General features: G+C 49.2%; 1 protein-coding gene across 1 annotated transcript in view; it reads right to left on the bottom strand.

Annotated features, from left to right (window-relative positions):
• Nucleotides 1-13,515, bottom strand: part of TOGARAM1 (TOG array regulator of axonemal microtubules 1) — a 32,908-nt gene that overhangs the window by 9,037 nt on the left and 10,356 nt on the right. Inside the window, exons 6-15 of the mRNA XM_072930668.1 lie at nucleotides 12,154-12,374; nucleotides 10,182-10,282; nucleotides 9,494-9,574; nucleotides 9,078-9,241; nucleotides 8,204-8,378; nucleotides 7,934-8,068; nucleotides 6,984-7,125; nucleotides 4,954-5,059; nucleotides 4,378-4,613; nucleotides 1,596-1,754 (exon numbers count right to left, since the gene is read on the bottom strand). Of these exons, the coding sequence (XP_072786769.1) occupies nucleotides 1,596-1,754; nucleotides 4,378-4,613; nucleotides 4,954-5,059; nucleotides 6,984-7,125; nucleotides 7,934-8,068; nucleotides 8,204-8,378; nucleotides 9,078-9,241; nucleotides 9,494-9,574; nucleotides 10,182-10,282; nucleotides 12,154-12,374 (1,520 nt within the window). The remainder of the gene's footprint in view (nucleotides 1-1,595; nucleotides 1,755-4,377; nucleotides 4,614-4,953; nucleotides 5,060-6,983; nucleotides 7,126-7,933; nucleotides 8,069-8,203; nucleotides 8,379-9,077; nucleotides 9,242-9,493; nucleotides 9,575-10,181; nucleotides 10,283-12,153; nucleotides 12,375-13,515) is intronic.

Here is a 13,515-nt window from a genome sequence, read left to right on the forward strand (position 1 = left end):
TCCTGAGGGAGCTGGGAAGGGGCTGGAGAGTTCCTGAGGGAGCTGGGAAGGGGCTGGAGAGTTCCTGAGGGAGCTGGGAAGGGGCTGGAGAGTTCCTGAGGGAGCTGGGAAGGGGCTGGAGAGTTCCTGAGGGATCTGGGAAGGGGCTGGAGAGTTCCTGAGGGAGATGGGAAGGGGCTGGAGAGTTCCTGAGGGAGCTGGGAAGGGGCTGGAGAGTTCCTGAGGGAGCTGGGAAGGGGCTGAGCCTGGAGCAAAGGAGGCTCAGGGGGACCTTGTGGCTCTGCACAGCTCCTGCCAGCAGGGGACAGCCGGGGGGTCGGGCTCTGCTCCAGGAACAGGGACAGGAGCAGAGGGAACGGCCTCAGGCTGGGCCAGGGCAGGCTCAGGGTGGGCACAGCAGGAATTTCCCCATGGAAAGGGAGCTCAGGGATTGGCACTGCCCAGGGAGGTTTGCAGTGCCCAGTCACTGTTATTGCAGGTCTTTTCTAACCTCAGCAATTCCATGACTCTAAGATTGCTGACTCCCCTTTCCATTCTCCCCCAGAGGATGTGCTCAAGGATCACTTTAATTAACTGACCAAATTAATGAGAACAGCCTTCCAGTTCTGCTGGCTGTAACCAGGGTGAGTCCAGCCGTGTCAGGCTGAGACATGGATCAGCTCCAGGTGTGGATTGCAGAGCCAGCATTCCCTGTGAGGCTCCAGCACAGAGCACATCCTGTGAGCACTGTCGTCCTGCAGTCAGGGTGTGTGGGGGGTATCCCATGGGACAGTGCTGGGATAACAGCTGCACTCAAAGCTTTGTTTGGAAGGGACCTTCAATCCCATCCCCTTCCACCTGTGCCGGGGTGTGGGAATCCAGGGCTTCCCTCTGGCTGCCCTGGCAGGTCTGGGACCCTGGCAGGGGTCAGGAACCCCCTGGACAGAGCCCCCAGAGACACTGGCTGTGATCTCTGTCCATGGAAAAGAGTTTTCAATCTTACAGGATGAATTACAAGCTTTGAGTGTTTGATAAGAATAATAATTAAGTGTGGCACGGGTGCAAGAGTAAAATTTTAGGATTCTAGATTAGGGGTTCAGAGGGGACAAGATGGAGGAAATTGGGTGTGTCTTGTCCTTTTCCTCCTTCTTCATGCCCTCCATGTTTCACTGTGGTGTTGGCATTTTTCTGTTGGTTCAGGCTGGGGACACACTGTCCAACGTAGGTGACAGATATTGGCACGTTATTGTAAATCCAGCACAGGTAGTTTGTGGTATTTAATGTTTGTACCATCCCACTGAGGGCAGAGCCCCACACGCTGCCCTGCAGGACAGAGCTGCGGCAGGGCAGCAGAACATGTTAGAGATAAACAGAATAAACAGCCTTGAAACAGCACAGACCAATTATGGCTTCTGCTTTGGCAGCGGGGCTGACAGACAGAGACTTTTACAATCTCGGAATCACCAATACCCACAGATTCCGACACCAGGGGCAGGGACACCTCCCCTAGCCCGGGCTGCTCCCGGCCTCCTCCAAGCGCTCCTGCTCCCCGAGATCTCTCCCCTCCAGCCCAGCCCAGCCCCAGAGGCACAGGCTGCTCCCCGGGGCACACTCACCGTGTCTGCTGCGAGCTGTCCTGGGCAAAGCTGGCGATGGCGGGCAGCAGCCGCTCCGCCACGGGCCGGCCCGCGGCCAGCGCGCGCTCGGGGCCCAGGCGCTGCAGCATGTCCCCCAGGTGCTGGGCCGTGCACCTCCTGACGGCCGAGTGCAGGTGGCTGCGGAGGGAAAGAGGCCTGAGGGACGGCAGGGTCCTGCAGGGCAGCTGGCAGCACCCACCCTGCCCGGCACAGCCTGCGGGCACCGCGCTGGAACACACCCCGACCCATCCCAGCACCCACACCTTCCTGCAGCTGCTCCTGCTGGATACAGGCAGCGGCTTTTGCAATCTCTCTCCCAGTTTTCCTTCAGATAATTTTGTTTTGTGAAGTATGTGAGTGTTCTTTCAACAAGCCCTATGAAAAACCAGTCCCTGTGCTCAGAGACACATCCTAGGCACTTGATATCGCTGTAAAATTGACTAAAGCAGGGTTCAATCAACTTCTAAAGATCCTGCAGGAGTCTCCTGATCCCCGCTTTGTACAAAGTAAACACCTGTGCTGATGCAAAGGGGAGAACTGCCAGAATCAGCCTTCAACCTCGTGCAGCAAATGACCCTTTTATCTAAATCCGGCTGCCCCTGCTGATCCCACTTGCGCTCAACAAAAAAATCCTGCAAACTCCAACGTCTCCAATTTTATATTTGGATTAAAAATGCTACTTTGAGGACAATTTGTAACTCCTGCTCCACTTTCAAGGGGAAAACAAGAATTGAGAGGCTGAGAGACCTCAGTCCATGAAGCAAACAAGCCCCTGCTCATGGAAACAGCTGGAAAACATTTATGAGCACACAACACCTTGGAGGAACACAGTGCATACAGGTAAGAAACAGGATTTTAAAATTTCTGAAGTAAAATCACTCTCATCTCTACCCCTGGAACAATGCTCTTGGATCATGAATCTACTCACAGAATCCCAAACTGGTTTGGGAAGGGACCTTAAAGCTCATCTTGTTCCAACCCCTGCCATGGGCAGGGACACCTCCCACTGGAATTATTCTTGTTGGTAAAGTCAAACCCAACTTGGGAGCTGATGAAGAATCAGTATTTCTGTCTAGTCAGGTTTGCCAGCATTAGAGTCATGATCACAGAGGGCTTGAAAGGAGCTGAGCAGAAACCAGGTACATTTTAAGAGGTCCCACGAATTGTAAGTGACACCATAATTGAAGGATTATGTTGTGGCGAATTTAAGCAACTCAGCCCAACTTAGAGAGAACATCTCTTGTGTAATTACAGTTGTGTCAAACAATCCTTTTCAGTTCCTAGTGAGACACAGATTTGCCCTTTGAAGGATAATTCCATATTCCTGGTCACAGCCTCTGGAGCTGGAGCTGCCCTGTGCTCTAGGCCTAGAAAAGCTGCAACGTTAGGCCATGCCCTGATGTGTTATCCATTAAAAACATCCTGTACTCCATGAATTAGGAAACTCTGAGCTGGGAATAGATTAATCTGTGCCCAAAGGCTGTATTCAACTTAATTCTGATGCCTTAGATAGCAGAAAACCTATGCAAACTCACAAACTGGAGGGGGCAAATCCCTCCAGAAAACGCCTCAGCAGGTGAGTCTGAATCTGCTGGGGAAGGTGGGGACATCTGCCCAGGAGGGACAGGGGTCTCTGAGGCCAAGAAGGGAGAACCCAAACAGGGCACTTCCCCTTGCTGCTGAATGAAAGCCATGGGCAGGTACTGCCTGCTGCTCCTAAATTCACAAAGTCGTGGAATCAGCCTGCTTGGGTTAGGAGGGACCAAAAATCCATGGGCAGGGACACTTTCCCCTATTCCCAGCCCACCCTTGGACACTTCCAGGGGTGGGGCATCCATCCCAAGCCAGCCTGAATCCCAGTAATTCATAAAGAATGGAAACCCCAAGGCTGATTTTTGCCTTTCAGTTTAAAGAGCAGAGAATTGCAGCAGAGCTGTCAGGAGACAGAATCCATGCATTCCCCAACAATCAGCTGCCCAGGAAACAAAAGAGAACATTTTCAGTCAAGACTAACTCTGAGGATTGGAGCTGTGCAGGAAATCTGTGGAGAGGTTTTGAATGGAGCACCTGAAATGTGTCATGAAGGGAAATGGAGGCTGAGAAATGTCACCAAGGGGTGGCAGAGAGGAGGGGAAGCACCAGGGGTGCACCCAGCTCAGATGTGGTGAGCAGTGAATGAGGATGGAAAAGGAAAACAGACTGAACAGGGCCAGGGATAGAAGGGAATTAACTCCAGAAAAGAATGGCCACCAGCACTGGGAAGGAAATTAAAATGCAGACACAAAGGCTCAGCCTAGAGAGGAGGAATCAAGCACGACAGATGCAGCTAGAGAACCGTAAGTTGTAAATCAGTTTTCTAAATAAAGAGGGGTGCTGAAAACTGGCCAAGGCAGGAACTGACTGCAGAGCAAAGGAGGAAAAGAAAGAACATTATGTCAGCTTTACCAGGCAAAGCAAAACAGCAGCTCCCCAAGAATATACAGTAACAGCAAATAAAATCACTGAAGTGGTGCAGAACAGCCAGAAAATACACCAAGCTCCAAAATCAACAGCCAACCTCTTACATAGTGCACAGAAAGGAAACAGAGAGGCTTTAATTCAATTTATGCCAACAAACATTGCCCTGGGTAGAGGTTTAGCACAGCTGATTTACTGGTTTTCAAATTTCTGTCTACTGTACTCTGATTTGATGTTAAAAAGCCTGCATTTGATAAGTTTATTCTATTCACAATATTCTTTATAAAGTCTTTATAGGAATTACCTTTGCCCTCCATTTATAAGAGAACAAAGTGCACGTGCTGGAGTCACATTATTAACCATGGCCTTCAGTGCCTTGTCTACCTCTTCCCTTATAAAAGTGTTGGATTCCCCAGCTTTGTGCAAAAGGACTTTTACTGCATTATCTACTTCTTGATCCATGCTCTTTTTCAGGTGGGTGAACAAATCCCCTAAACAGACCACAGCAGCTCGAGAAACACCTGAGCGTAAATTCTTGACCTGCACACAGGAAAAACCCAAAAAACAATGAATAATGTTTATCAGAGAGACTTGAAAATAAATATTCATGTTTGCCCTTTGTCATTTTTAAGCAACATTACAAGCAACTGAGAAACACATTTCTAACTTGATTCACAATGGGTGAGAATTAAAATACACACTCATAAAAATGTTATAAAGTTAAAATCTACATTTTCTCAGCCTCTGAGTCTCAAATCATTCTTGAGACTGCCCAGTTGAGGAAAATTCACCAGAGGTGAGCATAAATCACTTCAGAGAGCTGTAAAATACATATATACACACAGAGAGCCAGTGGAATATTGTGATAGGAAAATTTAACCTCTTGAGCCACAGCCAGAGTTGTTTCGTGGAGCTTTGCAGTCAGAATAGGGGCATGGTAGGCAGACAAGCACCTGACAAAGTTCAGACCTTCAATTTTCTTCTCCCTGTGTGAAAAAATAATACTTAAATTCCATCCATTTGTCAAGTTTCATTAAAATATTTACTGTTATGAACACAGAGCCCCAAGGCTGGGCTGGTAATTCCACACAGAGCACCAGGAAGGTGTTGGTGGTGCCTCTCCAGCCCTTCAAGTCAGACTCTCCAAGCCTCTGAAAGCCCAGTTCCCAGCCCTAATTTACAATGCTCATTTAATCTCACACTTGATTAAACCCCCCTGCTGGATTTAGTCCTTTTCTGACACAGGGATGTGTGAACTGAGGGGCGTTTTAAACTTTTATTTTTAAAATCATTTATATTTACATAGTGTGTATTTGTTTAATACAAATACTAACTGTGTAACCCTTCTGCCAAACTTTAAAAATTCTCTACAAATCCATTTCCCACCCTCCCCCATTTTTCTCCTCTCTCACTCTGTCCCCTCGCTATTTTTGTCATTTTGCTGTGTTTTACAGCGAGCTCTCAGAATCACAGAATCACAGAATGATGAGGTTGGAAGAGACCTTTAAGATCATCAAGTCCAACCCATGCCCTAACACCTCACTAGACTATAGCACCGAGTGCCATGTCCAGTCTTTTTTTAAACACATCCAGAGACGGTGATTCCACCACCTCCCTGGGAAGACAATTCCAGTGTTTTATTATTCTTTTGGTGAAAATTTTTTCCTGATATCCAACCTACACCTTCCCTGCCATAGCTCGAGACTGTGTCCTGCTGTTGTGTCAGTGCTGCCCCATGAGACAGAGTAAAAATTTAACAAGGTAAGAATCCATTTAGATTTATGTGAAATGTACCACTTTGAGCTTGCTAACGTAAGTAAAATATGTTATTTAATCTAGTAACTACAACACTAGCAAAGTTGCCCCAACTAAAAAAGAGATAAAACTCCTCAGACCTTAAAACAAAGAAAGCAGAGTAACCCAAGAGTTCTTTCTGTACTTTCTAACAAAAACTGAGTACAAGTATAACTAGCTGTAAGTGTAACGCAAAATCAACAAAATAAATAATCATGAACCTATTGTGAAATTCTGTACATATAGAAATAAGTCAGAGTAATAAAAAAAAACAAAAGTTCTCAAAAGTGTGCACATCCACTAAAAACTGAGTCCCCACATGTGTCCACAGTGCTATAAATAAACAAATCGTTCTGTGGCAAGTACATTTCTCTCACTCTCAGGATTTTCATAGAGGTGCACAGAGAGAAGAAAGAGAAAACAATTTTTATTCCTGCTCCTTGTTTTTCTTACGTGGAATGTGTTTGGAGAATTGTTTCCCTGGGGTGATTGCTTGGTTGGGTTCTGGTGAGGATTGTTTGAGCCTGGTGGCCAATCCAACCCAACCCAACCCAACCCAACCCAACCCAACCCAATCCAACCCAACCCAACCCAACCCAACCCAACCCAACCCAACCCAATCCAACCCAACCCAATCCAACCCAATCCAACCCAACCCAACCCAATCCAACCCAACCCAACCCAATCCAATCCAATCCAATCCAACCCAACCCAACCCAATCCAATCCAATCCAATCCAATCCAACCCACTGGGGCTGGGCTCAGAGAGGGTCACGAGTTGAGTTAGAGTCAGAGAAAGTAGGTTTATAGTTTTAGTATCCTCCTTTTATATAGTATATTGATGTATTTTAGCATAGTTATAATAAAGAAATCATTCAGCCTTCTGAACTGAGTCAGACATTGTCATTTCTTCCCACTGGGTTCGCCTGCGTTCACAATACTATTCCCTACCGATCTTTATGAAAGGTGAATTTTCATTTTCCCGGGGCGTGTCCCCGTGCCCGCCCTGCCCAGCCCAGCCCAGCCCAGCCCAGCCCGGCCCTGCCCGGCCCAGCCCTGCCCAGCCCAGCCCTGCCCAGCCCAGCCCAGCCCAGCCCAGCCCAGCCCCTCACGCACCAGTCGTGCTCAGCCAGCAGCGCCAGCGCCGTGGCCAGCGCGGGCTCGGGCCGGGCCAGCGGCTGCAGCTCGGAGGGGTCCAGCACCTCGGGGCTCTGCGGCACCCGCGGCTCCCGGCAGCGGCCCCGGGGACACGGCTCACCTGCGGGGAGGACACGGCAGCGTCAGGGACACGGACACGGACGGGACAGGGACACGGCAGCGTCAGGGACATGGCAGGGACAGGGACACGGCAGCGTCAGGGACAGGGACACGGCAGGGACAGGGACAGGGACACGGACACGGCAGCGTCAGGGACAGGGACACAGCAGGGACAGGGACAGGGACATGGCAGCGTCAGGGACAGGGACACAGCAGGGACAGGGACATGGCAGGGACAGGGACACGGCTCACCTGCGGGGAGGACATGGCAGTGTCAGGGACAGGGACATGGACATGTCAGGGACAGAGACACGGACATGGCAGGGACAGGGACACGGCAGGGACAGGGACAGGACAGGGACACGGCTCACCTGGGGAGAGGACATGGCAGTGTCAGGGACAGGGACACGGACGGGACAGGGACACGGATGGGACAGGGACAGGGACTTGGACACAGCAGGGACAGGGACACGGCAGCGTCAGGGACAGGGACATGGACACGGATGGGACAGGGACAGGGACACACAGTCAGGGACAGGGACACGGACGGGACAGGGACATGACAGGGACACGGCAGGGACAGGGACACGGACGGGACAGGGACACGGAAGCGTCAGGGACAGGGACACGGCAGGGACAGGGACACTGAATCCCCGACGAGGAACTAAATCCCCTCCAGCCCCAGCCCCAGCCCCACAGTACTGATCTTCCCGAGCACCTCAGGACTGTCCACTGCACAAATAAATTGTATTTGGAAACTGTCCCACTCCACTGCACAAGTGTTTGAAGAGTTTACTGTCCCAGCTTACCAGAATCTAGCAAGGATGAACACTTTGACCTCTTCAAACTGGATGTTCTTTTCAGGGGAGGGTTCAAGGCCACATTTTCTAAGGACAAAGATCCATTTCTTGGCGATGTCAATAAATCCCCACAGAGATTAAACCCTAGGAAAGAAGGAAATGTCCAAATTACAATAAAATCAATCAGAACCAAGTTAAAACCCAGTATTACCAGCCCTAATTTCCATTTCAGCAGCACTGAACAGGGAATATTCATTTAAGACAAACCCTCATCCTTACTTTCTGCTGTGAGTTTCTCTGGTTCACTCATACTCAGTCTAATCCTTTCCCAAGGGAATTCTTCCTTCCCTTCCACGTCTTTGCCTTCCTGCTGCTCTTTATGGTTGTGTTCTTTGTCTTCTTTCCCCTTCCTCCTCAGCTTCTCCTGAGCAGATTTTGACAAGGTCACTTTTATCTGCAAAAAAAAAATCAGGCATAAGTTACCCCAGAACTGATTCCCCAGCTCCTGATTCTGGCCAAGGTCAGCATGGAAAAGCAGGATTTTCTCTGATCTGACCCTTCTGTGCATCAGGAAAACTCAGCAAATAAATTTTATCTAGTTAAATTTATGTTCAGTTTAATAAATGTAATCAATTTACTCATTTGAATCTGATCCTGCCAAGGTTCACATGTTCAGGAGAAATCAGAAAATTAAGACATTGTTACTCATAAACTTCAAGTATTAGTATTCTTCAAATGTTATTTTAAAGGCTTGCAGGAGGAGTTCCATTTCAATATTTTTTGACTTTGTATCACATTTCACTCAGATAAATCTTGCTCCATTTACATTTGCAAATAGTTTTTAACAAATAGCACCACTCCTCAGAGACCAGATTATGGCCAAATATTCAAAACTTCTGATTGGAGCTGGATTAATTCATCCACGAGGAAAACCAGACCTGATCCAACCCAGCCAATCCCTCCTTCCACATCTGCTCGTGCTGTGGGAGTCAGGGAGGGCATTTCCCAGCTCCCCTCCTTCCTGCAGCCCTTCTCCAGGAAGAAAATCGGGAGCAGCAGCTTGAAGGCTGTGGCTGCTCCAGTCAAACTCCTGCTGCCCCAGCACAGACTGGCACTGAGCAGGGCTGGTGCACCCCCACACCCCCAGGCTTACCTCTCCTTCATTCCCTGCGTGGCAACGGGAATGGGAAGGGCTGTTCTGCTGGAAGCTTCTCCCTGGGGCTGCCTCTGCCCCCTCCCTGGCACCCTGGGCATCCCCACTGGCCACACAGGGCACGGACTGGCTGGGAGCTGGGGCAGGAGGGCTCCCAAAAACACCTGGAGGGCAGAACACGGGGTCACAGACTGCTTTGGGATGGAAGGGACATCTCATTCCACAGGTGCCACGACTGGAAGTGTCTATCCAGGAACTGCAACACTGTCAAACATAATTCTTTGTATTCCCACTGAACTGGGGATTTTGAACAATTACAACATTGTACAGATCTTCTTTTCCCACTCTACAAAGGCACATTTTCCCTCATTTCATAACTCAAAGAGACACAGGGGATAATTTGGGGTCTATAGTACCTTTGCCAACAACAGCAACGTCTTCAGATGTGAAACCCAGATGGTTCTTGGGTGCAAAACCAGGCACTGACTCTGCAGGGACTGAAAGCACAAAGAGCACTCACTGTCAGTCATGCTTTGGGGTGTGTTTCATCCTCCTAAAATGTCACCCCACATCTGACTGATCCCTCTCCTGAGCCAGGGCATTGCCAGGTTACTGAAGGCAGCAGGATCTGTGGAACAGCCACATGAGGGATGTTCACATCCCACTGGCAGGAGCCTGGAGCCAGGCTGGGAATGTTCCCCTGGAAAGGAGAAGGCTCCAGGCAGAGCTCAGAGCCCCTGGCAGGGCCTGAAGGGGCTCCAGGAGAGCTGGAGAGGGACTGGGGACAAGGGATGGAGGGACAGCCTGTGGACACAGCTCCCTCAGCTCCTTTCCTCCATCCAGTAGAACCAAAACTGATTAAACACAAAAAATCCCCCACAGTTCAGGGGCCTGCACTGCCCTGGGAGGGTGAAACACACCAGCAGCACTTCACCTCAATTCCCACGGGAAATGAGCTGCTTGCAAGCCTGGATCTCCTCACCTGAGCACCCTGAAATCCCAGTTTGGCCCCAGAGCAGCTGGAAATTCCGTTTGCTAAGAGCTGAGGGATGTGGGCTCGCTGCCCACACCAAGTTCCTCAGGTGAGTACTGACAGGAACATACCTGTGCTGGGGGGATGCTCTGCCCCCTCTGTGTCTCTGGGCCTTGCTGGAGATACTTTTGCAGGATGGGATTTGCTGCCAAGTGCTGGAAAAGTGTCTGACCTGTTCAGATAAACACATTTTATAGGTGCAATTCTGCACAACGGTCAAAGTCATGCCAAAAACAACCACAGATTTCAGTTTCTCCATGGCAAAACTATTTCCAGAATTCCCACAAATGTTCACACCGAGCAGGAACAGAATTCAGTGGGAATTATTTGATGAACATTATGAAGAACACCCTCAAGAAAAGTATGAGGAAGCCTAACACTAGGACTAAATTTAGGAAACACCCATAAATAAAGAATTGTTTGGCCTGGGGATTGATGATGCTGGCTCCAACCTGACCAAGGAGAGTGACCAAAACCTCCTGCCACAACAGGGAAGAGCTGTTCCCAGCTCAGTGGTCAGCAGAGACATTCACCAGGAAAATGCTCTTATCTACAAGAACAACTTCTAAATGATTTAAAATTTCAAATGATTCTCTGGATATAAAGATGGAACCCAGAGCCAGTGCAATACCATGCTCCAGGAATGTCCCTAATTCCTGTATCCCACCACCCATGGCAGTTTATCAGCAGACAAACCAAACCCTTCCCAAAGCAAACACTCCAAAACCCCCATTCCTGGTGCCCAGCCAAAGATTTTGGGAATAGACAATGCCAGTTTGTGCCAGTGCTCACAGACCCCCTGAGCAGACCCCTGGCATTTTTCTGAGCATTCCCAGGCTTTCAGTGTCACCTGGGATGGACTCTGCCACTTCTCCCAACTCAGGGTGACTGCCAGGTGTCCCCTCTCCTCCTGGCTGGCTCAGAACTCCTCTGGCTGAGGATGCATGAAGTACCAGGCACTGGATAATGGACATGGCAATATTGTACAGAGCATGGCTCAGCCCAAACCAGCACACCCAGGGCTCCACTTGACTTCTGACGGATTTCAGCACTTGAATGTGGGATTTTAAAGATTATTTTTAAAAATGTGATTCAACAGTAATGCACACGGGGAAGGGATGTGAATATAAATTAGTTCTGGGCTGCACAACTGAAAACCTTCTGTTTGTGAATCACTGCAGGCTCCTTCTGCCTCAAATCCCTTTGGTTTTTATGTTCCCTGTTTTGCTTTTGGTTGTTAATGCAGTTCTATGTCAGTTATATGGAAGATTCCCTGCTCATGGCAGGGCTGGAATTAGGTGATCTTTCAGGTCCCTTCCAACCCAAACCACTCTGGGATTCTGTGAGTCTATAAAAGATGCTTTAATACATACAAAAGTATCTTCAGAGAAGAGCTACCAAGAGCTTCATCATGGGCTTTTAGAGCAGAGAGGAGATTTTGGACTGGCAAATTTGCAAAATTCCTCAAAACTCTTTATTTCATTAAACAATGGCTTATACTGCTCATAACCAACCGTGTTGCTGCCCTTTAAATCAGAGCAGCATTTGTCACCACCTAATTTCTATTTAGGAGAGCTCTGGGAAGGCATTTTAAATTCACAATTATCTCTCAGGAATAAATGGAACCAGCTTTTGATCCACAATAAGAAACATCTGCATTGTCTTCCTCTTATCAACAAACCCAATTCAATTTCCAGGCTGTAGCAACCCAATCTTATCCTTCCTCTTCACTCTTGTCCTTCTCACTCCCCCGTTCAGCTCTGGCAATGTTCCTGCAGTGCCAGAGAATGTCTTTATCAAATATTTACTGCCCCTGGCACTGCCTCCCTGCCCTGCCTACTGCAGCCTCATGTTAGAAGCCAGAAAAAAATCAGAATAATGCCATTTAGCAGCTCTTGTCTTTTTAGAGAGGAACATAATTCACACAGAAAAATCAGGCTGTTAAGCAAACACTCCTCTATAAAACACGTAGCAGTTAAAATGATGGTTTCACTAAGGCTGTGTGGGGATTTGCAGGCTGAGGTGACACCAAGTGACACTCACATCACTCTCCTCCTGGGGGGCAGCGTGGCCACGGGGGAGCCCAGGGATTCCTGGCTGGAGATTTCGCTCTCGCCGGTGGGGGAGGAGCCCTGGGAGGGGCAGTCCCCGGAAAATTCGAGTTTCACCCCAGAGTCGGGGCTCTCCAGGTCGGCGATGCTGCTGCTCAGCTTTGCCCTCTTCTTGGCCGCGCTGTTCCGCAGGGACCTCAGGGAATTCTGCATCTGCACAGTGGGGAAAAGTGACAGGGGCACTCACTGCAGAGGGAAGAAGCTTTCTGCAGCTAAATGGAGTCTGTGTCTGGGGGCTCAGCTCAGTCCATGGGGTGCACAAGGCCCTGCTGGGCAGTGTGGTCAGCACACACACGTTTTTGGGCAATTATAATGATATCTCTCCTGGTTTCACACAGAATCACTGGGCTGGAAGAGACCTTCAAGATCATTGAGTCCAACCCAGCCCAAACACCCCAACTCAACCCTGCACCCAGTGCCACATCCAGGCTTTGTTAAACACACCCAGGGATGGGGACTCCACCACCTCCTGGGCAGAACATTCCAGAGCTTTATCACTCTTTCCATAAAGAATTTTTTCCTGATATCCAACCTGAGTTTCCCTTGGCACAGCTTACGGCTGTGTGCTCTGGTTCTGTCAGTGCTGTCTGATTTATTTCACAGGAATTATCCTGCAAGCAAACACAGTTTCACAGCAGTGCTGTACCCCAGCTTCCCTCTGCAGAGCACGGGGACAGATTCCTGCTGGATCACACCAACTCTGTGCTTTTCAGTGGATTAAAGGAGGGGTTTGATGGCTGCCAGTACACACAGTGAGACCTCAGGTTTTTCCCAGCAAATCTGCACTTACTGAAACCAGAACCACGGAATGGCTTCAAAAGGACTTTAAGGATCATCCCATTCCATCTCTGCCATGGCAGGGACACCTCCCACTGTCCCAGGCTGCTCCAAGCCCCAATGTCCAGCCTGGCCTTGGGCACTGCCAGGGATCCAGGGGTGCCACAGCTGCTCTGGGAATTCATCCCAGACCCTCCCAGCCAGGAATTCCTTTCCAATATCCCATCTAAACCTCCTCTAAATCATGCAATCAGTGCCCAGCAAGCAGAGACCCTACTCAAATGAGCAGGAAAATCTGTACTTATTAAGAGTTTCATGCTGCAGCATTCTCCCCTCTTTTTGCTGAATGTTAGAAATTCCTCCCCTGTTTAACACCTCAGGTTCCTTTCACTGGGAACCAGAGGGTGCAAGGTACAGACAGAAAGGCAAAGCCAGGAATTCACAGAATCCCAGACTGGTTTGGGATGGAAGAAACCTGGAATCTCACCTTGTCCCACGTGCAGGGACACCTTCCACC

The sequence above is a fragment of the Taeniopygia guttata genome, chromosome 5, assembly GCF_048771995.1.
Source record: "Taeniopygia guttata chromosome 5, bTaeGut7.mat, whole genome shotgun sequence".
NCBI classification, from domain to species: domain Eukaryota; kingdom Metazoa; phylum Chordata; class Aves; order Passeriformes; family Estrildidae; genus Taeniopygia; species Taeniopygia guttata.